We start from the raw sequence: 25,640 nt of genomic DNA on the forward strand, positions 1-25,640 counted from the left end.
GTTTTAAGGGGGAGGATGAGGAACAGAGAACTTCTGGCTAGGGTTTGAACGCTCGACGACTCTGCTCTGCTTCATATCGCGATCTCCTCCTCCTTCTTCTCTTTATTGTGTGGTTCTTGGCAAAGATTTTCGTCATATATATATATATATTGCACAACAACGAAGAAGAAGAAGCTGATCCTGACGTTGACGTTGACGATCTGATCGCTCTCCCACACAGAAGACAGGTTCATTCATCTCTGCTTCTCGTTTAAGAATTTTGTCCTTAGAAGACGTTAATATATCTTTCTTTCTTTCTTTCTCGCAATCTCTCGATTTATAACCTTTAGATATGGAAATATGCGTACTTTTTTTCTCAGTTGAAACAGTAATTCTCTGAGCATCTCCTGTCGATCTAAAAATATGAAAACCAATGGCGTATTTTTTGTGAATTCTCAAGTTATACCGTTGTAGGAATTGATAAGATTGAATCTAACCATACCTTGCCTGGTTTTCCTGCAAACGGATTTTAGTTCGTTATCCATTTAAGTAAATTTTTAGTATATCAGTTGTAAGACTTGACGGATTTGAAGACAAAAAAACATAGTTTTTTAGCTGATTTTCTAGCAAGTTGATCCTTATAATCTGATTCTCCTAGTCCGTTTTGTTGATTTTCTTGAAAATTGATCCTTGTATATTTCGATCTGCATTCAGTTGTGTATTACAGTCTCTTTCAGATCCTTATTCATTGATGGAATAATTTGACTATACCATTGTAAGAGTTGATGGATTTGAAGCCAAACATAGTTTTATAACTCATTTTCCTGGAAATTTATGTTTCTATTATTAAATTTGTTTATCCAGTTCGGTATATCAGATCCTTGTTCATTTTAACTTAATTCAGTTGTTTGTGAATGAGATTCTTAATACTTATTCATTGAAGCATTAACTTGATTTTGAATCCAGTTGTGACATATATATCAAAGTTCCCCGAATCCTTATCCTTTGAAGCAATACTTTCATTTTGCAAATTTCTACCAAAGGTATAATTTTTGTATGATTCAGAACCTCATTCATTGGTGATGGCTCAATGGTGGCATGCTAGTCCACACTATCACGCTGTTCACCAAGATTTGGCATCATACAGCACGTTACACAATGTGAAAACCTTATGTACAATGGCGGCACGGTCTTTCCTCTCTAATACTCTGGTTTGGGAGGATTTCATTTTTGGACCATGTTTGGATAAGCCATTTTCTCCTTCAAGGCGATTGATTATCACTTGTTTTTGTGACGACGACCCACATTTCCCTGAGCATGTGTTCGAAAAGGACAGTAATATGATGAGCCTAAGGACAAAGCTAGAGATGAGATATAGTCCATGGGCAATTAGCATGATGGATGGTCTTGGAAAGCGAGATAAAAGGATGGTTAAAAAAGAGTTCACTGGAGGGCCGACTGGGGGCGGTAATGGAAGGAATGATGATGGTGGTGAAGGTGGTGGCGGTGATGGAGACGAAGATGGAGATGAGGATATATATATCCTTCCTCTCTTAACGATTGCTTTTGCCGCTTTCCAATTAGGTTATTGTGTTGCCGTGTGGATGAAAGACGAGAAATCGGACTTCAAATTCTTCCAGATTGGTATTGGTCTCTTTCTTTTGCTTACTTTGACTGCAATTCGGTTGAATAGGTAAGCACACTATTGCTTTTACATTGTTCTGTTTTATTTATTTGCCTGAATATATGATATTTTTTATACATTGTGGGTTTTATCCTCTTCACATTATACATATATATGTATGTATGTATGTGTGTATGTATGTTTTGAAATCCTTTTTATTTTGATATTCTGTTTAAAAATCATTTTCACCATCACTTGTAAAACGCTTTGCAGCCAAACTGGATTGGATGCATATATATTAGGTTTGGGTGCCTCTCTCGGAGTAATGCTATGGACAGGTACTTAAAGAGTTATTTTCATCTAAATACGGTTTCTATTTTGTCATTCTCAATACTCATGTCATTTGTTGTGTATATATATCAAATCCAGTTATGATTATATAGTATGTTAGAAGGCTTTAAGATTGCAAACTCATTTAAGTGTTTCTTAATACTTCAGGTGAACGATGTTTAATGAGAAAAGGAGGGTCTGCTGGAATAGTCACTCTATTTTCAGGAATTATGGTGGCCATATTTACACGTGCTTTATATGAAAATTTATTATGGAAAGGATGGTAAAAATAGCTGCCTACCGAATATTATCAATGGATGGATTGATTGATTGGTTGGTTGGTTGGTTAGTTGGGCACTCATGTAAAGCTTGGTGGTGTAAAAAAAAACACTGACGCAAGAAAGAACCTGAAAAAATCTGGCTTTGTAAATAGGCGAAAAAAGCCAGGGTTGGATTTGATTGGATTGGATTAAATTGTGGAGTAGTTTATAGGTTGACTCAAAATTGTTCTACAGTGCAATGTTTTTATTGCACCCTCAAAAAGCTGAAGTGCTAATGTACATGATTGAGGAAAGGAAAAAAGGTATATTTCAAAGGAAGTATATGTATATGTATACAATGCTCATGGATATAAAAATCTTAGAATCTAAGGTTTCAGTCTGTTTCACATTTGATTTGTTGGTGGCCATAGGAGTTAATCCTTGTTTGGAACAAAATGAACAAAGTTGCAGAGTCCAACAGTTGAATGGATGGTCAAACATACACGGGACTATGAATATAGTTCAAGTGCTTGTTTCATAGTAATGCCCAGATATTGTTGAGTTAATTTTGGGAAACTATGAAAGTACCATTGAGTGTAGTAATGAATATATGCAGCTAAGCATATTTTTCAGAGGCCCATAAAGGTGATGTATTCACAACCTGATGGTCATGGTGGCTGCATAGGGGTGCTTTCATGAAAGTATTGTGGAATAGAGAGAGAGATATGATTAAATGGCTTCAATCTTGAGATCTCTAAAAATGGGATTATGTTGGCAGGATATCCTTTTGATAGTTAATAATGGATATTTTTGAAAGATTGTGATGTGAGTCAAATTGTGTAGGTTATGTTAGAACTAGACAAGTGATTCGTCATTCATGGAGTCTATGTCAAGGCAAAATGTATAGCTGAATACTTTGAAAAGCTAGAGTTCGCTGAAATAGTTGCAACTGACATTGACCTAATTAAAATTTTTTGAGATATTGAGAGATACATGACTTCATAGACTTTGAACAAATAGATTGAATCGCGAAAATAGTAGGATATGTTGAAAATTGAAATAGTATGGAATCCAAATGCTTAAATAAATAATATGAAAGTATTGACTTGGATTCCATGATGCTCTTCAATTGATATACAAGTCTGTAATACTCTGTGACATTATTATTATGGAAATTATTTCTTGTATCTAAATGTGATGGCACATATACAATGTTAGTTTCTTATTTAGTTGATGCAATAACTTGAGTGTTTTACATGAATATGCTTTAAGTTTGGAAAAATATAGTGGATGAACGTCAAGTATCAAGTTCAAATTATTATTGCTGTTTGGTGGATATTCTTGGTGCATATCATTGTTTGGGTGATATATTGAAGGTATTATGTGAGTTAAAGTTTCTTGTTGTTGTATCACAACATGTTAAAGTTAAACATGACGAGGACCACAATAAAGAGTGAGGGAGGAGTAGAATGGTGGCGAACTAATGAGAGTGAGTGTGAGCGTGAGAGAAGGAAGTCACAAAATATGGATCCAATAACTCTATTTCTCACATCATCCTCCCTTGACCACGGATCAACCAATATGCTTATATGACATTAGAAACACACAAGCATGACATGTGCATGAATGAGGTTACCTACAGTATTTGAATGTAGATGCATACACTAGATGGGTGTAGATGGTAGAGGCAATTCCTATATATATGTATAAAGATGGATTTTGGAACTCCTAGTTGCATGCAACCTTCTGGGGGGAGATTGTTGTGACTAGGACACTAATGAAAACGCTAGTTGGGTAGATTACCATCTCGCGGTATCTAATACTATCCACACTAAGGACAGGCCAAGTGAGCTAAGGGCAATGCCACTTTCTAGACTTGTATTGAACATCCAATGTACTATAGGCCCACGAAGTAAATCTTTCAACCTCTAGGGTCCTCATAGAGAGATATACGACTATAAGGTTGTTATATAATATATTACACAAATTATATAACAATCTTATGGTCGTCTGTCTCTATATGAGGATTGTAATTGTGGTGAGATCTTGAGATAGATTCAGTCTAGATATTCTAGTATGTATGGCGATTGCTCTCAACATGTCATCTAATGTCAGTGCATAACAATCCCTCATTGCCCTTTCTCTTGAACCCAATGGGTTGCTCCATATACACCTCCTCAAGATACACATGGAGAAAAGTTGTTTTTACATTTATCTCTTTCGTCTTCATATCCTCCATTGATTGCAAGCAACAATTGCAACATCATCATGTTTACAATTTTGAGAGAAAATTTAATCAAAATCTACTCAAGTGGTGGTTGTTGAGTTGAATCCTTTGGTGACAAAGCTGCAATTTATATGGTCACACGTGTATAGTTCGTAGATCCATTTTTGGTAAGAAAAGATGAATGCTTCAAAACTTGTTGAACAAATTGCTACATTGCTACATCGTCATAGAAGCAACTACTACCTCAACAAGTTGAGCAAGCATATTGCCTACTCAGTCCTTGCACCTTTACCAATATGTGTATGTGCAATAATGGCACATGTTTTTTCTTATTGTGTGTATGAGGAGGGGGGTGCCATTTGGGTGTGTGTGTGTAATCACGTATGTGCTATGTTCGTTGTGATGGGCAACACTTGTTCAGCCATCTTCTTACCAATGTGTGTGTGCAATAATGGCACACGTTTTTTCTTACTGTGTGTATGAGGAGGGGGGTGTCGTTTGGGTGTGTGTGTGTGTAATCACGTATGTGCTATGTTCGTCGTGATGGGCAACACTTGTTCATCCATCTTCTTACCAATGTGTGTGTGCAATAATGGCACATGTTTTTTCTTACTGTGTGTATGAGGGGGGTGTCGTTTGGGTGTGTGTGTGTAATCACATACGTGTTATGTTCGTATGCAAGGCTTGACATCGAGGCTCATGAGACCAATGTTGAGCAATGACAAGTGCAACCATTGCTACATCGATATAGGGGCAATTACTACTTCAAAAAGTTAAGCAAGCTTGTTACATGATCTCATCCTTGCACATTTCCCTAAGCAATCGCTCCTCTCCTCGTGACAAGAAACACTTCTTCATCCCTCTTCATCCCTAGCTAGGTCTAAATTTATTTACCTTCGCTAAGGACAATGTACATTTATGAATCAACCTTAGATAGGGCCAATCTAGGAGTAGTCCTAGTTCCAATTTAGGGTAGACCCTAGGGATTATTTGGGGGGTTATGCCTAGGGCCAATTAAGGATTTGATCCGAGGATGAATTGGAATACTGAACATAGCTAGTGTCAACTTCTTCCCAAACGATGGAGGAAGGGAAAAAATAACACATTTGGCACATGAACTTTTGCATCCAAATTTCCTTAGATCGATGGGAGTGTGGGTCATTAGTGGTAGTGTCAATCAATCAGAAGCGTAGGTTCAAATCCCCCTTGGTTAAAAGTAGTGTGTTTCTTTTCTAACTTGCACAAATTGTTTTCCCTTTTGAGCATGCACCAATCCTTATCCTTGCATAGGCCTTTGTTTTCTACACAATGTTTGACAATGTATTCACATTCACCACACGCTTCCTTCTCACAACTTATGCCTTGTATTTCCTATTTTAGCTTCATTGTGTTATTTCGTCAAAGCTTTTGGTTTGAATCCTCAAAATGTTGAACCCGATAATGCGCTCTCTTGATCATTATAGAGTTGACGAGAATTCTATTCTCGAAGGAAAGTTATGTTATCTCTTTTTTAACATTCAACAATGGTTTCCCTCTTTATTCTTGCTTGTGTTTTGGCACAATTGCTCAAAATTAGTGTATTGGGCCTGGATGTCGAGCCTTACATGCAAATATAACACATACTGCTGACTTATATATGTACACACACACACACACACACACACACACACACACACACACACACACACAACACCCACAAATACATTGTTAAGAAAAAACATACATTATCACAGAAACACACATACATCCAAACACACTTTCAAAACAAAACAAAACTATAATGATGCTTGCGAATGCACACTTACTTGTATTTCAATTCCACACACACACTCCATAATTAAACCAATTTTTTTTAGCTATATTACATATCCACTCATGCAAAAGTGTACACATCACACTTGTAACAAGCACAAATACAATCACAATATACACAACATATAAATATATACATCTATAAGGGTACAACAAACTCCACTACTCGACTCTAAGTTGTATTGTTTTTGTTGCTAAGTATTGCCAAACTTCTTTCACACTCATCTAAGTTTTCAGTCCAAGATTGAAAATTGACATAATTTTCTAGATGTATGCAAACGTTGACTTCCCCAGCTCGTCTAATTGGATCAATGTTAGGGGGTCCCTTTTTAACATTGATTTCCATAGTCTCAATTGGATCAAAACATAGTGGATTTGATTTTTCCATAAAGAGAAGTTGGTTCCATCAAACTTAGGGACTTTCAAACCTTTGTTTCCTTGTAGATATCCATTTCAAACTATAAGTAATTACAGTCCTACCTCAACCAAACTCTTGTCTTGACTCAAGGACTAGTTGCTCAACCATGTGTCCTCCTCTTCTTTGTTTTTTGTGCATGTGGCATATGCTCCTTAATAGTAGTCATCCAAGTCTTATCCTTATATCTAATGCTGCCTCAACCAAACTTGTAGCTATAATACCACTTATTACAGTTGCCAAACATGTTACACTACAATATGAGACCATTGTACAGTGCCCTAACATAATATCATTGATTGTAGATGTTAGTTGGAATTTTTGCCATATGTCAAAACCAAATTGATGGCAAGATTGAAAAGCATATAAAAAGTATTTTGTGACCAACAAAAGGAGAGTTAAAGAGAAACAATAGGTAGAACAAAATGCTTGGAGTGGTCACAATTCATTAGTACGATATTTATCACTATTTTACAACAATAAACAATATAATGTAAGAGTTGTCGCAGATTAACTCCTTTTATAATTTGGGCTAGCCAATTCACCCACATTTGCCAACTAGCCTTTCTACTCAATTTGTATTATTTACAAAACTTCGTTGGATATTGTGTGAGATACTCCATTAGCACCCTTTCCTCACTACTTGTTAGTCTTCTCGCATGTACCCATCTCGTTTGTGATCTATTAAACCAAGTGAAATGTACCTTCTTGTTCCTCACAAAGGTCTTTGAAGATAAAATAAATTACTCAAACCAATTGTTTCATAACATTAATGATAGAAAGCAAGTACTTGTTTCCAAAGTCACATTTCTCCCAACGATATCTTATAATATTTGACGTTACTTTAGAAATTCAAAGGGTTACATTTACATCCTCAAAGGTTAAAAAAATGTATATTAAATATATGCATTGATTATCGATCATAATTTGTAACTATAAGAGAATGAAGATAAGCCAATATTGCTCATACGATTCCTTGTAGATGAGAGATTGCTAATCATTGTGAGCTTTTATAAAAATGGAGTCTAAACAAGAAGGGAGGGAAAAACTCAAATCAAGAATAAAAAGCATGAGAATGTAAATGAAAGAAACAATAACATCAATAAAGTGAATATCCAATATGGGATCGACCCGATGCTGATTCTGTGGTGTATGCTAGCGGAGAGATTGATAGACCTATGGAGCAAGTCAAAAAATTTGCATGAATGTGTACTTTCCCGATGTTGATTCTATGGTGTATGCTAGAGGAGAGATTGATAGACCTATGGACCAAGTCAAAATAATAGCATGAATGTGTACTTTCAAACATGAGGCTCACATTGAGGGTATGTGGTCAAGTAATCATGTGCTCATCGGATGATGCGGTGATTATGGTCTTTTTTTTTGTTGATTCCTTTATACATGTTGGTCTCTTTGTAGCCATGCACGTTGCCATGTAAGATATGAGTTGTATATTATCCTATGTACATTGACTTAACTAATGGAAGTAGTACTTTTTTTTGGAAAAGAAAAAAAAAAGGGGGCAAAGCCCAAATTACATGTTTTTGTATGCACATTCAATGCATTCCCATGGGGTGGAATAACGAATAAGCAAGCACCCGGGACGACATATTATCATTTAATGCGAATTTGATTCTAGAATAGAATTTTGGTTTCTAGGTTTTTTCGGCTATGATAGTGCCTCAAGTTAAATTATACATCCCAAAATGAGTATTTCCCTAATGAGGACATGAAGATAATGATACACTTTTCTTATTTAGGACATAATTATATCTATCTAGTTCACAGATGTGGTTTGTTATTTTGTCATTTATGCATATCACAAGCATACTATATAACCAAGTTGGAAGCAAGTAGTGGTTCATTGGAAATGGAATTGGCACAATTTGCAAAAATGAAGGTTTTTTTGCTTTGAACCTTCATCATAAGGATACATAGAATGAGTAAGCGAGTAAAGTTTAATGACTTCATGAATTTCTCAAACAAGCCCAATCAAACCCATTGTTCATGAATAAGCAAGAGGCTACATGTTATACAAGAGCTAATCGATCATATTAATATATATTAAAGGTTGGACAAGTTAAAGCATTATGCAATTAGTTGTGTGACTTCTATGTGTCAACCAATCCGTCTTGATTTGGCGAAATCATTCATTCTATGTCCAAGAAGTTTGTAAAACAAGCCAAAACGATCTCAAAAGACGCAAGTAAACGGTCAAATAGTTTTATTTTTTACTTCATGAAATGACTAGCAATATGTATTGTTACGTGAGTCAAATAAATGATGGACGCTTAGGTATAGGAATGATCTTTTGGTTTGAGTACACAACAATTCATTTTGTTATTTGATAGTGTACAAAACACATTGTTCATGGTATTGTGAAAACAAAGACATGTACACATAAAAAACTACCTAAATTCCTATCCATTGGTAATATTATAATTGCTTGAGTTCCATATATATCATATAATGAAAACATTAATATGTGTTATTGCTACAAAAGCTTTAAATATGAATGGCTGCAACTTGCACTAGGATATTGGTTTCTTAATTGTACACTCCTTCATTTTAATGTACACCCAAGGTATTGAAATGTGCCATGGCCCTTAACCATGTTGTTCATTGCATGATATTTCTTTGTTGATTTGACTAGTTCTTATTTGATAAAAATGAGCGTCCGCATGAATGAGTGATTTAAAGCGATCTGTTAGAGTTTCTTGTCTTTGGATGTGTCCCTTGACTAGTGTCTCAAGAATTTTCAATTTGTGGATGGAGAAGTGCAATGCACATGACGTATAGTCTCTCAACCTTGAATGTTGCTACATTTTCACTATTGCATGTGCATATTTTGTGTCTATACAAATGCAACCAATAGATCTATCTCGCCTAGATGTCAAGCTACGAATGGCATGTTAAATATTGTACCACACCCATTGATTGTAAATAGTAAAGTATGATTCATGTGTTTTGTAGGGCAACTACTATAACTTGAGTTCACCTTTGTAACACCACCTTAAGTGTCATGTCAACCGCTAGTGAATAGCTTGAGCTTGTAGGCATTTTTTTAACGTAGATATTAACGATTTGTGTTCTTTTCTCTCGAGGAAAGCATTACAAATTCTCGAGAATATTATGATATAGGGCATGGTTGTGCGTACATTTGTGTGTGTGTGTTCTTTGATTGAGTCAAATGGACTCATAAATTACTAGTGGTTGGCCATAAAAGACCCTTTTTTAGTTGATGAAACATAACCAAGGCGTATGTATATTGTATGGTGTCCTAAGTAACGCATGAAGTGTGAAAGCAAATTCAATGTAAAGGTGATATTACTAGTAAGTAAGGGAATAAATAAAAAAGAGGAATAGAACAAAGGAAGTATTTAGGAAGTTGTTATAGGAGGCTATAATAGCCTTTAGGTGTTGGGTAGTTTTCTTCCTTTCTTCTTCTCACTATTATAATTATTGTGCTTCAATATATTAGGTAAGATGAAAAATTAGGATGTGGGTTTTGGTGCTCAATTCATTTTTTGCCAACTATAATTTGTGTGAATTAGGTTAGAGGAAGCCATCATAACATTGCTTCCATAAGTTCTCTTTCTCTCTCCCTCCCTCTCTATTTATGCAATAGCCTATTACATTGAGGGATAGATTAATCAATCTAGCTAGCTATGTATGTAGATAGTTGGTCTCTTGTATATTAAATATTCTACATTATATCCATCATTAATGAATCCATTAGATCGTAGCCCACCAATCATTGTAAATGCAACTCTTCAATGATCTTCCCTTAGTTGGAATCTTAACACCAATGTTATTGTTATTCTATATACCATGCATTGCCCTTGTCTCATTGTTGTATATTCAATTGCATTAGCAAGCATAGTTATGTAATGAGTTTGTTGAGCACCAATTTTAGTGAGCCATTACAATCAAAGACACATACATATCTATAATGTCATTATAAGGCTTTCTAGACAAACTCGTGATCCATCAATCAGGGATTAAATCATATATCATCATGATACATTCACACATATATTTATGTGCCAATTAATTCCAAACTTGTGGGTTGCTCGAGTAACAAAATCAATTCATGTAAGTTGGGACGACGCCGATAAATTTCCGATTAATCCCTTGATCAATTGATACAATGAAATGTGTGATTAAGAATGATTCAATAAACTTTTCCGATTAATCCCTTGATCGATTGATACAATGAGATGCGTGATTAAGAATGATTCAATAAACTAGAACTAATTAATTAGTGGAAAACGTTATGGTATAGTTGATAATTGAATGAGAAAGGCCAAAGAGGGAGGAGAGGGTAGCCGTTGGATTGCAATTGATCAAATGAAGATGCAATGGAATGGAGGGCGAGGATGGGGCCACGTCATCCTGGTTTTCAGCATCATCTTCATGGGCTCTGCCACCTGCAAAGCACGATTTCCTGGTAAAAGAATAAAAAATAAAGAATTTCCTTAATTTAATTTAATTAAAATAAATTTTAGTTTTTAGGAAAATTCTCTCTAGCACAATCCTAGAACGCAGCCTTTTTGTTCATATAATTAATCAATCGATCAATTAATTAATTCGGCCCCCCTTGTCCAGACAATTAATTAATTTGTTGAGTGAGGGCATTTTGAGAAATAGAGGAAATTAAAAAATGAATATAGCCCAAGAGCATCTATTATTACTAATATTATTAGACGATTAATTATAAATACATTGTTAATTATTTACGAGAAAAAATGAATTCGAATTATCCATATTGTTATTTCTCAAAATGCCCTCATCTATTTTTATGAATTCGCTAAATGCCCTCTTCCAATTTCTTTATTTCCCGAAATGCCCTTCTTTTTGTTTTCACCGCCCCCAAAATATAGACTTCCCTACCGACGCCAAATAAATTTTGATAAATTCCAATTGTTTTACTTATTCATCAGTTTTTCTGACATCAGAATCTGAAACGATTATCAAACTATAGTTGTCTAACATAATTTCTCTATTAAACAATGAAAAAAGGGTGAAAAATGCTTGCTTTTTGCCTTTTGCCTTTTGCTTTTTGCTTTTTGCTTTTTTCATTATTATTATTTATCTTTTAACCAACAACCAAATCATTGGTATGAGGAAGGCTTCCATTTCCTTTGAGCAAATCCCATCCATTTTGATTTAAGTTCACATATGCAAAATGAGTCACCGACAGTCACTTCTTCAGCTACTACCACAACCACCCTCTGATCTACAAAATCTCTTTCCCTCATTCATTATGACGGATTCTTATGATTGGAAAAGTGGCCCCACACAATCGCAATGTGTTCCCATGTGTGTGTGCGCATAAATGCAAGATCAGTTGTAACACACAAAGTGTCGATATGTATCAAAGGTCGATGCCCAAGATTTGTGGGAGATCGTAAATGAATCTCATAATAGCTCATGAAGGTGGTGGTCATTCCATATAGTTTCACATGTGCACACCAATACAAAAGCTTGTGGGATTAGATGCAACATTGTATCAGTTATGTTGTTATGCTATTATGATCCGCTCTTTGCACATGCACAAATGTTCTTAGTATGTTTAATTGATTTTGTTGGCTAGGGTTATCATTGATTGTCTCGCGTTACCATCAATTGTGTATGTGAGTGCACACTTCTCACTAAGTGCTTGATTAGTCACCCCCCTCATCGATCGTGATTTTGGATATATGTGCCTGGTGTAATGGGTCCTATGTTACCAGCATTGTTTTATCTAGTTGAACCACCCCCACATCGATCATGATTTTGGATCTTGTGTCATTTTTCTATTGATGTAAGGAATTACATTTAAGCCTTCCAACCCCATTGGCCCTGATTGTGGATTTCTTGTCTTTCTTTTATTGAGCTAGGAATTCAGCTATCAATTTATGAATGTTTGGATCTAGTTTAATCACTCCTCACCCTAAATGAAACGTGATTAAGGAATTTTTACAAGAAGGTAAAAAACTAACGAATTGCATTATAAATGGCTAGATCTAGTTTAATCGTCCTCCCTCATTCATCATGACTTGGTTGTTTGTCTGAATTTATTATGTTACACATCCGAATCATGCCATGTGTGGCGCTTGCTTCTTTCGTTAGAGTTGCCTTTCATTAAAGACTGATATTTTTGTCAAATCATTGGATTATGGACAATGTGCCAACTTCAATTGGAGACAAACCATTTGTATTCATGATCTTGAACTAAAACAATAAGGAGTAAGGAATGAAACCATGATAGAACTAAAACCAATGGCTTGAAATTGCCCCCCATGAATCTAAGCTTTTCCATTGCATCACATAATAAAGTTATAAAGGGCATGATTTTACATTGCATTTTAGCATAGAATGTCTTGTTCATATTCCAACTTTAAGAAATTGAATAGAATTTAACGTCACAATTTGGATAATTTCATTATGTCACAAACATAAAACACCCTTTCAAATTAGTCGTTTTATCATGAACACATTTGAATCCCAAGCAATTATGGACCTTCACACATTGATTATCAATAAATAAACGAGGATTGCATGCTTACATAATTAAATCTTGATGAGCAATAAACAACGAGGCAATTGTCATTGCATCTAAGGTATTCGGATCTTCTTCATTGGATAGACATGTCTATATAAACTAGAACCTTTAAATTTTGCGAATTGCTACAGAAAAATGATGCACAAGTGAATGAACATGAGCTCATGTATGCATTGCTTGCACATTGAGTGTGCTCACTATTTGTACATTTTGCATAGACAAATGTGATGCATCTATTCGTTAAAATTCTTAAAAAATTCGTCGACCATATTGAAGGTCATTATGGCAGACATACACTATTAGATGAGAACACAACAATGGGGTTAAAAGTGTACGTCTATGATATGCCAAGCTTGTTCAACAAGGGGGTTGTCGAGAAGGATATGCGTTGCTTGTCCCACATGTTTGCGACCGAAATACGCATCCACCTTTCCCTTCTTTCGAGTCATGTACGCACATTGGATCCTAACGAAGCTAATTGGTTCTACACACCTGTGTATACTACATGTGACCTCACACAACAATCTGGCCTTCCATTGATTGATGACATGCCTTACATGATGAAGAGTGCCATCCAATACATCTCGACTCATTGGCCATATTGGAACAAGACAGATGGTGCTGACCACTTCTTTGTGGTTCCTCATGATTATGGTGCATGCTTCCACTTCCAGGTACTGCTTTGTATGCATTTCTCAACAAAGATCATTCTTTTTCGCCTAAGCCTATTAAAAAAGTTGTCAACATCCCTCACTTTAGAATTTTCATTTCAATTTTGAACTTCAAATAAAACTTAAGGAAAAAACAAAACACAAATATGTGTGAATGCATATATGTGTGTGAGAGAGCGTGTGTATGTATATATATAGGTCTCATAATTTACTAAAATATAACTCCATATTTTAGAATGTACCCAAGTTACCCTCAAGCATGATTAAGCTTAATTAGTGGTTAGTATTAATTTATTTTTTATTAGGATTTATTTTAGAGGATAACAAAATTTCTACAATTAAAATTTGACTAACTCTTGTAACTGATCAACTTATTATTAGTCATCAATGAATTAATCTGAAACCTAAATATTGTTTAACTCTAATTAAAACTAACCTACTATATAGTAGATTTAAAAATTTAGGGGTAATTTAATACTAGTTTAAAACCAATTGGTATTCTAGTAATTGTTTAAGACCAAGTTGTATTAGTCATGTCATCAACATGGTCTATTGAAAACTTTTAAAAAAACTCTTCTTCCACCATCGTGCATATTTATGAGCATTGCATCAAACGAAAATATACCATCATCCATCCATCATTATCACGACCCAAGTACAAAATTATTAGCTTACCATGTACCATTATTAAGTAAAAAAGATAGACAATATTAAAGTATCATTACACCAGTTATCATGAGATGAAAGACATCACATTACCTAGATACACCATTGTTAAGTTATTTTATTATGCACCAATGAGATTTGTGCACTTTATGATCCCACAGGAGAGAGAGGCAATCAAGCAAGGAATCTTACCCCTCCTAAAGCATGCAACCCTTGTACAAACATTCGGGCAAAAGAATCACCCATGTTCGAAAAATAATTCCATCATTATACCTCCTTATGTCTCCCTAAAGAAGATTTTGAACCTCTACACGGTGACTGCCAACACGCCTAGGTCAACATTCATTTACTTTCGTGGCGTTTTCTATGATGTGGATAACGACCCTGAAGGCGGCCATTATGCTAGGTATGTACGTAATCACACATTTGGGGAGCTTCATTTCTACCCCATTGTCATGAGAAGGTTTTGACCTCTTCCCACATGCACACTTATTTCCCTTGTCATCGTTCATCCATATAACAAAACATTTCAGACATTTGTTCATGTCGAAAAAGAGACTAGTTTCCCTTTGTGGTTCCTAGGCAATAGTTATGCCACCATGAGAGTGCACTTAAACATACCTAGCTAATTAAAGTGCTGGGAGGGGAGGGATCAAGTCTACATAATTTTCGAACTTAAATCTATATTTCCAATTTAGAACTCATTTCGGGGATAATGTTTCACATGCCCCTCTATTGGATCTAACTAGGTTGGCTCCATCTCACCTAGAAAAGAAGCTCATAATGTTAGGTTCAAACCGATGTTATGGGAATCACATTGCGAGAAATAAATATGTCTATATTTCGAGTTCTTGTATGTATATTGTGGTGTGCATGTGTTCCTTTGTGCCACCCTTTTAGCACACCCTTTCTAGCATGCATGTACCTAAGCCAACCCAAATGGGTACCTTTGTATTAACTATAATTTGAGCACGAAGTAAGTAGCTAAGTAGCTGGTTTTGATCTCTTATGTGCATTTCACAATATGTATGGGATTTCGGATTTCGGATTTCGGTCAAATAAAAGACATATATCTTGGTTTTTTTTTACTCATTTAATATGTGTGCAGAGGAGTGAGAGCCTCTATATGGGAGACATTCAAAGACAACCCACTATTTGATATATCATCAGATCATCCTTCCACATATTATGAAGACATGCAAAGATCCATCTTCTGCTTGTGCCCATTGGGATGGGCTCCATGGAGCCCCCGGATCGTGGAGGCGGTCGTGTTAGGGTGCATTCCGGTCATAATCGCCGATGACATAGTGTTGCCCTTCGGGGATGTGGTGCCATGGCAGGAGATTGCCATATTTGTAGCAGAAAAGGATGTGCTGACATTGGACACTATACTTGCATCCATAGACATGGAGACTGTCACCATGAAACAAAAGTTGCTTTCTGATCCAAGCATAAAACGAGCTCTTCTCTTCCCAAGAGTAGCCCAACATGGAGATGGGTTCCATCAGGTTTTGAATGCTCTTGCTAAGAAGCTTCCTCATGACATAATGCAGACTCAATCCTCTCTTGATTGGACTTCTGGACCACTTACAGATTTTGCCCCACGGAGGAGCTAGATCCATCATTTGACCATTTTAGACCATCGGAAGAAGCCAAACCTGAGAAGAAACTGATAATCAATTTGAGCCTAACACTTTGCATCTGTGGAGCATCAATAATCATGCAAAAAAGAGGTGTATAAATTAAAGAGCCATGGCCTAGAAGGAACACATGTATATAGACCTCTCCTTGGTATGCCATGAGAGGTTAAAAACTTTTGCTCTAGGGGCTATAAATTAAGAAGAAGATTTTGTTTACTTAGTTCTTAGGATCATTGCAATTGAGAGTACACATTGAGATTACAACAAAAATGGTGTGTTGATATCAATTCAGATTGAGAATGTGTGGAAAGCAAACTTGAATGTGATCGAACACATGAGAGGAGTGTAGCAAGACGCGATACTCAAAACTAGTAAACGTGTTTCTAGCGCACATTGTGATTGATTCAGATTGAGAATGTGTGGGGTGCAAACCTAAATGTGATCAAACACATGAGAGGAGTGTAGCAAAACGTGACACTCAAAATTGATAAACTTGTTTCAATAAAAACATGCATAGTCAATGAGTCTCCTCACCTATGCCCCCATCTAACCTTGAGTAGAATTTGTGGTAAATTGCATGGAAGAAATGGTGCAAGTGGGGTTTCCCCGTTAGGAGAAAAAGATTGTTTGGTAGTTTGGTGCAACAAATGTAATATCATTTGTAAATGTGAGCCTCCTAATCTTTCCCGAGTCATGATGCATTAGAATTGCACCAAAAGTGCCATGAAGGACTCTATTGATGGATCAAAAAACAAATATAGTGCACTCCATTCTCCAAATCATTTCTTCATATGTTGCATCCATCTAGAAGTCAATGTTTTAGTTTGTTGTGTCTTTGATTTTATTCACTTCCTTCCCACACAATTCTACAAAGTCAATACACTTCATGTGCCCATCATACCAATAGGAAGTGATATTGATTCAAGAAATTGGAGCATGTATGACATTTGTATCTCAAAGGGTAGAAACTTCGTATAATCTTTCTAATATTTAACATGTATTCAACAACCTTTTGTTATGCTCTTGCTTTCAATGGAAAGTGATCCAATCTCACGAAGTGGGGCATGAATGGCATTTTATCTTGAATGGAAGAAATTTCATGAGAAACTCCTTATAACATGAAGAAATTTCTTTACTAGATTTAGAGATGTTATTGCCGTGATCATAACAAGAAGTGATCTAGATTCAAGTAGGTGCATGTATGGAATTTGAATCTCAAATGGAAGAAATTTCGTGAGAAAGCGCTTTTGAATATTTTCAAACTCTATTTAATTGAGACTTTAAACCCATAGAAAAGCACCAGGCTCGTAGAATTGTCAAAGAGGTAATTTCTTGAGCAACCAATATTTTATTTCTTCTCCATTGCATACATTGTCAAAAGCATATTTCTCCATTGATTCAAGAAATTGCAATCATATAGTCACTTTGCACTTTAAAGTCTGCCATGCGTCTCCAAAGAAAAAGACTTCTTAAAGCTCGGAAGCAACAATAGAGTCTTTTATCTTTCAAAGAACTTCCCTCCATTTGCACTTGAAGAGCAATAAGGTGATCAATGATGTTATGAATCTTTCGAAAAGTAATTGGTCGGTGTGTGTGTGTGTGTGTGTGTGTGTGTGTGTGTGTGTGTGAGAGAGAGAGAGAGAGAGAGGGAGAGGGGGAGAGGGAGAGGGGGGGAGAGGGAGGGATGGATTTTATCATTGTCCTCAAAAGTCAAATATGATCTACGAAGCCAAAAGTGAAACATTTCTACATATAATGTATGGGAGTAGTGACTCTCAATGTTCAAGAATTTTACTCATAACATTGCACTCAAGAACGCAGATTGTGATTGTGATTGGAATGTTATGGAATACAAAGGGGTGAGCTCTAGCATATATTAGCATTACTAGAAAACAAATGAACTACACTAGAATAATACTTGGTAAATAACTCAAACCAATGTTAGTAATTATAGCTTAACAAGTTAAATGGTAACACTCAAACACTAGAAAACCCTAAGCACCAACTTCACCCATCATCACTTTTGGAATATCAATGCCTAGATACCCCTCTGTGCTAAAATCACTAGCAACTTTTGTCGAATCAACAAACTAGTTCCAAAGTTTGAGAGATGAAGATGTCAACAACAATGTAGAACAACTCAAAAACATAATCCAAATTTACAAGCCCATCTCTTTTGTTGCAACCTTTTTGTTCATGCTCAATGACCAAGACAAAGTTTGGTTCTGAGCCCTTCTTGAAGACATGTTAAATGATTTCAAACAAGTAAAAGAAGAATTCATAACCAGGTTTGCAAGTTGAGAACAAAGTGGAAAATGCTTCCTATTCACAATTATTGTTGTCTTCATCATGAAGATATGATGTTGTGTTAGGTGTTTGGAAAGTCCTCCTCTTTCTAATGTTTTTGTTTCTACTTTTGGTACCATATTAGGCTTGGAAGTCCACATCTTGCAAACATGGTTGTCATGTGCTTTCAATGTTTTTTTTCCCTAGAAAATATCCTTTCATTAGTTATAAACAGTTATTACAAGCATGTTGACCTACCATCAAGCTACCATTGGTATGTTGCATTCTTCCTTAGGTTCCCATCCCTAAAGGATAAATAGTATCAACACTCCACCACTCCATAACCTAGTTATGTGATTGGTGGTAGGAACAACCATAGTGGTGGTGCTAAGCACCATTTGGGTCTTGCATTTTGTAATGTGAGAAAAATGGCATTCTTCCAATAGGCAATAAATTCTAGGCGCTGCAACACTGTGGCATCTGTCTCACCTTTAATTTCATCATACAGTCCTTTCAAGGTTTACACCATCTGCATCTAGACATTCCGTACACTTTCCATTGGATGAACAATAGTATTACCAAACACCTTAGAACACCTAGAAGTCCAAATAAACCACATTATGGTGGTGCATAGCAGCTCCCATACTTCTTGCATTGCCTTTAACATATAAGGAGCTTCCATATGACTTCGTTGCACTATTGTTATCCTTCCTCTTTGAATTCTAATAATCGTATCATTTGGACATGCCTCATATGGCCACATCATTTGTGTCATTGTAGCCCATACTATCATACCCCACGAAAAATAGTCATTCCTAAACATAAAGGTTAGAATCCTAAACATAAAGGTTAGAATTAGAAACACTCGTCTCCAAACTTGGTGTGCAACATGAAATTCCCACAAGCAATGTTTCAATGTCTCCACCCGGAAACTACAATAGATGTCACATCATTTGTGCCATTGTAGCCCATACTATCATACCCCACGAAAAATTGCCATTCCTAAACATAAAGGTTAGAATTCGAAACACTCATCTCCAAACTTGTTGTGCAACTTGACATTCCCACAAGCAATGTTTCAATGTCTCCACCCGACAACTACAATAGATGCATGTGCTTTCAATGTTCTCACCCAAATAGTGTGCTTAATGGCATTCTTCCTTTCGATGCCTTGGGGTTTGTGGTTGTCATATTCCTCGTCAATACCATTCAACATTGATGTGCGGTGTGAGAGCATGGGTGATGCTTCTCCATAATAATGGTTGTCCTAGGTACACCAAATTGCGATGATGAGTTGTTGAGACATACATGCACCATCTCATCCTCATCAATCTGTAGATCGATGGAGGCAATAGAATCATACAACAATTCTTGATCTTGATGGTGTAGTCGTTGATCAACTTGCCCCTTTGTTGTTATAATCTTGTTCAACTATTTTTGGAGTCGACGCTTGCTTGGTAGTTGTATTTCTAGTTAGCATCTAACATAGATTTTTGCGCACATCTTGATGTTAGACAACACATCACATGATCAACCCTTATTGCCATTTGGTAAGACCATCACTTATTGGATTCAACATGTTCACCAAGTATTTGTCAATGTTGTCCCTAGTATTCTTTTTTGACAAAGAATTGTCATTTTGCACATAAAACTCCAATATAAGTACACAGAGAAGTTAAAATATTCAATTAAGTGGCAATGGGAGAGTGAGTGGGATATCTAAGGTATCCACTTTATTCACTAGAAAAGGCATCTCTCAATTCAACACCCCCACCTCCCCCCCAAGGAGTGTGTGTTGGAAAACAACGCTTGTAATTGAGCTTGTTATCTCAACAAAAATGTGGTTGAGTTTGTTATTCAACATGCCCCTTAAGCTCAACTATGATGTACGGTCATTTGTGTGATGATCTTGAATTTCTTTATTGCGCTTTGGCTACCGCTCTTGCAACTTTAAATTCATAAAATAAAATGAAAAGTTAAAATTTTTAAAAGAGGTTTGTTGATATCTGTATTTTGCATAATCAAATTGATGATCTTTGTGTTACTATGGAGTTTACTTTATTATTTGGCCGTAATTGTACCATATCTACTTCAAGAAAACTCCCCAAGAGAAACCTAATAAATAAAGGGAAATTGTTTACCATGGAGTTTACTTTATTATTTGGCCATAATTGTACCATATCTACTTCAAGAAAACTCCCAAAGAGAAACCTAATCAATCAAAGGAAATTGTTTGCTATGGAGTTTTATTATTTGGACTTAATTGTACCACATCTACTTCAAGAAAGCTCCCAAAGAGAAACCTAATCAATTAAGGCAAAATCATTTGCTATAGAGTTTAAATTATTATTTGGCCATAATTTTGGAGAATATCCTTTCCCAAAAATAAAGGGAAATTGTTTGGATCTATCTAATAAAATTGCATTGTTATGTCTTTTGCCAATAGTTAAGCTTACTTAATCTAGGATTGAGAGATAAAGTGTGTTATCTAGGACACATATAATACATTTGTGCCAGAGTGATGTACAAAGAGAGACTTACATGGTTTGCATTGATAGAAGAACATAATATCAATTGATTAATTGATTATCTTCAACAAACAAAAAAATAGAATTATCAAAGGAATGCTTGCTAAACTCATATTCTTTGAACAAAAGGGAGGAGCCTATAAGGAAATGAGGGCTTGAAGGAACTAATGGTGACAATGGTGACTTGTGTGGTCTAGTTGTATGCGAGCAAGAGTGTGTTGGAACTCGGAAAGAGAGCAAGGAAGGACAAGGCCACCTTGTTGACGGAAGCCAAACTCGTCCTGTGCGCGGCGTAGGAGCACTTGGAAGTCTGGGTGGTTCAAGTATGAAATGGGGACAACAAGCCTTTGATGTCCGTCATCAACATAGAGCGCGACATGGCCTTTGGGCGGGGTAGCATAGTGGATCTTGGCATGTGATTGTCGAGACATGTATGCATGTTGATGTTCATAATGGTCATATTTATTAACGGTACGTAAAGTCGGGCCATGTCGACTCGCCATGGTGAATGTCGGATGCCATATCGGTAAACTGATGGAGCGCGTTAAGAGTTTCCCAAGATTGAGATGGTCATGATGATGATGTGTCGAGCCATTGGCATCATTGTGGTCACCATGATGGGCCATGCCATGCCCATCCCTATGCTCATCTTGAGGGGTCATCCCATGTCTAGCATGACCTTCATCATGATTGGTATAGTTATGTTGTTCATCATGATGGGCATGATGGGATATGTCATGCTCACCACCATGATAGGATCTGTCATGACCATCATGATAGGATCTGTCATGTTCATCATTATGGGTCATGCTATCTCTACTATCATGTAGACCATCATGATGAGTCATGCCATTTCCATCACATGATGCATGATGATGGTGATGATGATGACTATGAGAAAGATGAAGAAGAAGAGACTTGAAAGAAGGAACTAAGCGTAGCTTAGTAGTAGAAGAAGAATGATTAGGAAGGATTGCAATTTCTTCTGCATCTTCTTTTATCTGATTAATCTCATCGTTACCTGAAGAACCCACTTCCTCATCATCTTCATCCTCGTCCCTTGCATTGAATTGGGCCTCTGAGGGTGTGATTATATGAAGTGGGAAGCACATAACATGGTTTTTTGATCCATTAACCTGAGGCATGTTTTTCAGATGATGATGGTGATGGTGATGATGATGATGATGAGAATGGAAGAAGCTTAGATGGCTATGGCGTAGTCTCTTCAGGTATTTATTGGCCATTCTGAAGCTCAAAATCACAGCTTTAATGGAGACCTTGGAATAATACTGGGCTCCAATTTAAAGGGAAAAACAGAGGGAGAGTGTGAGAAAGTAAGTGTGTGTGTGTGTGTGTGTGTGTGTGAGAGAGAGAGAGAGAGAGAGAGAGAGAGAGTGAAATCGTGGCCGTCCATATCCATAAGTGGAGGGGATTAGATTCAATCCCCGCTTGACATGTGTCATGCTCTCATTCATCCACTCCTTGCCACATGTCATGCTCTCATTTGCCACTCCTTGCCACATGTCATCCTCTCATTAATGCAATAGCGTTTAATTCCACGCGTGTCACGTTTGTCCCGCCCCTCCAATTCCTAAGGCCTCCATAGAATCTAATCCTAGAGACCTATGCGTAAATTAGTCGACCGAAAATCTTTGTCCGAGATCCTCCCTTAGGATTACAAGCTCTTCTGCAGACCCGCCCACCCCTTCATTAATGATCGTTGCATTCTACTGTCCATTTCACACCATTCCTTTTCGAGAAGACGACTTCTAGACATGGCGATGCCTTTATATTGCCACCGTGTTTCTTTTGCAGACCACCCATCCCTTTACTTTTGTCACCCCTCGTTGGTCCATCCATTTCTAAGGTCTCGGAAAAAATCTATATCTCTATGTCACCTTCCCCCACCAAAACAAAATCATTGTTCTAGATCTCCCTTTAGACTACATGTATCGCCTCATTATTAGTGCCCCTATTCCTCTTCCACCCACCATTCCTTGTGGCATGTGCCGTGTTTCCTTTTCCCACTCTACATGCTCTCAACGATGGATATGATGTTATGTCATCGTTTCTTGGAGATGCCATTTTCCAATCATATAGCAGAGGATGTAAAACTACCTCTCTCATTCTAACATGTCCTCTTCAGGACTCCTACTTTCCTTCACAATACATGTTCCCTCTTTTGTCTATATCCATGGTACCTACCTCCATTATTTTCCTCTAACTTTTTGTACCATTGCCCCACATAAATATCATTTGCTTTCTCTTAGCCTTATGTTCTCTTTACATGCCTCCTACCCATGTGATAGAACATGGCCCAACCCCATGCCACATTCTCATTGCACTATAGTTGCATGGATAACATTCGTATAGAACGCCTTTTCTATTAATTGCCTAGCATTTTACAAATGCCACATACTTTAGTGTGAACCAATATAGTTCCTAACCTATCCCTCACACAAAGGGCCACAATGGAATAATACCCTCCACTAACGCCAACATAACACATATGATATACCTTATGCTTAATATTAATAACAAAACAACATTATGTCCTCCAATTTCTAATCCGTATAGTCATTGAGCATTTCGTTCTTCCAAATTCAAAAGGAAACGAAAATAAATGACCACTTCAACTTATTTATTTTTGGGGGGAGAGTGGTAGGGAAACTTCACATTCCATGTTCGCAAATTGGGTGGCGTTATCTCAAAACTTTCATATGCTTAATCATTCAAATTTTTATTTTTATTTTTTCCAAAACATATTTGACACTTTTCTTCAAAGTTAAATACCATGATTTTATTCCTTAAGGGCATCCACATATATGGTATCTATCTTTCTTAGAGAAAGAACACACATAATACTTAGATAAATATTAGTTTCCACATATTTTATTCCAATGCAAAATCTAATATTACAAATAAAAGTGATGCCCATAACATGAGTTTTATGTAAATTATTACCACATTAGTTGGATGTTCTCATTTGAATATAATATCTCTTTGGCAAAATATCTCGTAATAAGTTACTCTATGATTCTCATACTTTTTACATGCTTTTGCTTCATTTTTAAGATGTTGCTTTGACAAAGAAATAGTTTGACACGTTTCCTTGGCGAACAATATCTATATAGAGATAATGAGTGCAAGATATGTTAAACATTGACATGAAAGTAATTCATAAGCAAAAAGATTGATAACACATGATAAACAATGTCCTTAGTAGTCTAGTTGTTCATTGAGGATAAATGATCATGATTTTAAAGACTAGGATAACAGGTTTTAGAGTTTAGGGTCTTGATTATACCTTGGATTATTGGAAAACTCTTGATGCCAAATTCATCCTTTGATGTTTGTAAAAAATATTGTCTTATACTAGACCATCTTCCTACCACAAAATGTGGGACTGATCTATTTATTTTGTTTTCCAAGTTGATATATCAGTTCAGAATCCAAATCACTCAATTTTTTTACACTTTAACCATGTCAAGCTATATGGGAGCTCGAGTAGTGCATTTTACGATTGTGCCATGTAACTCAAACCATTATTTCATTTCAACATAGCAACAATAAATATCTCCATGTTCTGCAAGTTGTTTTAAAGACATAAGTGCTAACCTTGAGTACCTTCATTTAGGGAGCTTCCAAAGTCAATGCTTATTGGTCATTAATCAAAATAATGCTTCGATGATTATTTGAAGTTGCTCCCATCTTTGTTTGGATTATATATCATGGGACATTGATGCTTTGCTCCTTATCACACGGGCAATAATCGTGACTAAAGGTCTCTCTAAATCATTCCGCTTATTTGCCTTGTTAAGACTCAATCCTTAGGTTTCTACCCATAGAGGAGAGTTGGTGCGCAAGTGTATTCAATAGCCACAATTTCCTTTGTGGCTTTTGTTAGTCAGCCATCTACCTGGAGTCAGAGTCGGGCAAATGTGAAAAGTAGTCAGAGTCGAAGTTGAAGAGTACGAATAGGAGTCAGAATGTGAAAGGACAGAATTCGAATATAATGTAACTTTGCCAAGTATAAACATTAGAGTAATATTAAGAAATAGAACGGTTTTGGTATAACTGTAGGTTCTTGCTGAACAAGGCAAGTGTAAATCTTGGAGAGAGACTCTCAGGTCACCTATAAAAAGGGATTGAGAGCATTGTAACAATATCGGTCTATTTTGATTAATATAAGTTTTGGCAGTTAGAGTATATACAACGTCGACTACTCTGTGTATTTTTCTATCTCTCATTGTGTTGTATGTTTGGATTCAGTCTCTACTACACAGATTATATTATATCTAATAGTCGGTCAGGAGTGTATGATTAAATGATCTTTGTACACTTGTTTCTGAGTATAGAACTAGTGTCGACCAACCCATATCTCACCACAATCTTCTTGATCGAACGTTAAGAGTAGAACGTTTGACTTATTGTGTCTGTCTGAACGGAATTTACAGTGGGACGCTCTCAGCATGATATACCGTGTGAACAAGTTTCAACACTACCTACTGGGTCGGAAATTTACATTCCATGTCAATCATTCTGCCCTAATGTTCTTAGTGTCGAAGCAGTCATTGACTGGAAAATTGGCAAGATGGACGTTGCTCTTACAAGGATTCGAATTCGACATTACCCATCGTCCAGGAGTCCAACAT

The 25,640-nt window shown here is 36.4% G+C and overlaps 2 protein-coding genes across 4 annotated transcripts; both read left to right on the forward strand.

The window, feature by feature from the left end:
• LOC147851950 (uncharacterized) lies at positions 1-2,602 on the forward strand. 3 transcript variants are annotated; one of them, XM_087334196.1, is made up of 4 exons: positions 1-227; positions 1,045-1,672; positions 1,877-1,941; positions 2,102-2,602. In XM_087334196.1, the coding sequence occupies exons 2-4, from the start codon at positions 1,062-1,064 to the stop codon at positions 2,218-2,220; spliced, it is 795 nt and encodes a 264-aa protein (XP_087190322.1). In that variant the 5' UTR covers positions 1-227; positions 1,045-1,061; the 3' UTR covers positions 2,221-2,602. The 3 variants fall into 3 exon arrangements, with proteins under 3 accessions (XP_087190322.1, XP_087190320.1, XP_087190321.1); XM_087334194.1 differs by having other exon boundaries at positions 2-227; positions 946-1,672; XM_087334195.1 differs by lacking the exon at positions 1-227 and having other exon boundaries at positions 326-1,672.
• Positions 2,603-10,932: 8,330 nt separating this feature from the next.
• On the forward strand, positions 10,933-16,285 carry LOC147851951 (putative beta-1,4-xylosyltransferase IRX10). Its single transcript, XM_087333957.1, has 4 exons — positions 10,933-11,097; positions 13,471-13,868; positions 14,693-14,937; positions 15,640-16,285. Exons 1-4 carry the CDS (start codon positions 10,944-10,946, stop codon positions 16,145-16,147), a joined length of 1,305 nt encoding a protein of 434 aa, XP_087190083.1. The 5' UTR covers positions 10,933-10,943; the 3' UTR covers positions 16,148-16,285.
• Positions 16,286-25,640: the final 9,355 nt, after the last annotated feature.

Source organism: Azolla caroliniana, unplaced genomic scaffold (assembly GCF_043228905.1).
Source record: "Azolla caroliniana isolate FFs.n. ecotype wild unplaced genomic scaffold, voAzoCaro1.0.p SCAF_18, whole genome shotgun sequence".
Lineage (NCBI taxonomy): Eukaryota > Viridiplantae > Streptophyta > Polypodiopsida > Salviniales > Salviniaceae > Azolla > Azolla caroliniana.

Coding starts and splice junctions, on each gene's coding strand:
- LOC147851951 (XM_087333957.1), top strand. CDS start 10,944: ATGAGAAAGGCCAAAGAGGGAGGAGAGGGTAGCCGTTGGATTGCAATT. Junction 11,098..13,470: donor CTGCAAAGCACGATTTCCTG/GTAAAAGAATAA, acceptor ACCATATTGAAG/GTCATTATGGCAGACATACA. Junction 14,938..15,639: donor GAAGGCGGCCATTATGCTAG/GTATGTACGTAA, acceptor ATATGTGTGCAG/AGGAGTGAGAGCCTCTATAT.
- LOC147851950 (XM_087334196.1), top strand. CDS start 1,062: ATGGCTCAATGGTGGCATGCTAGTCCACACTATCACGCTGTTCACCAA. Junction 1,673..1,876: donor ACTGCAATTCGGTTGAATAG/GTAAGCACACTA, acceptor AACGCTTTGCAG/CCAAACTGGATTGGATGCAT. Junction 1,942..2,101: donor CGGAGTAATGCTATGGACAG/GTACTTAAAGAG, acceptor TTAATACTTCAG/GTGAACGATGTTTAATGAGA.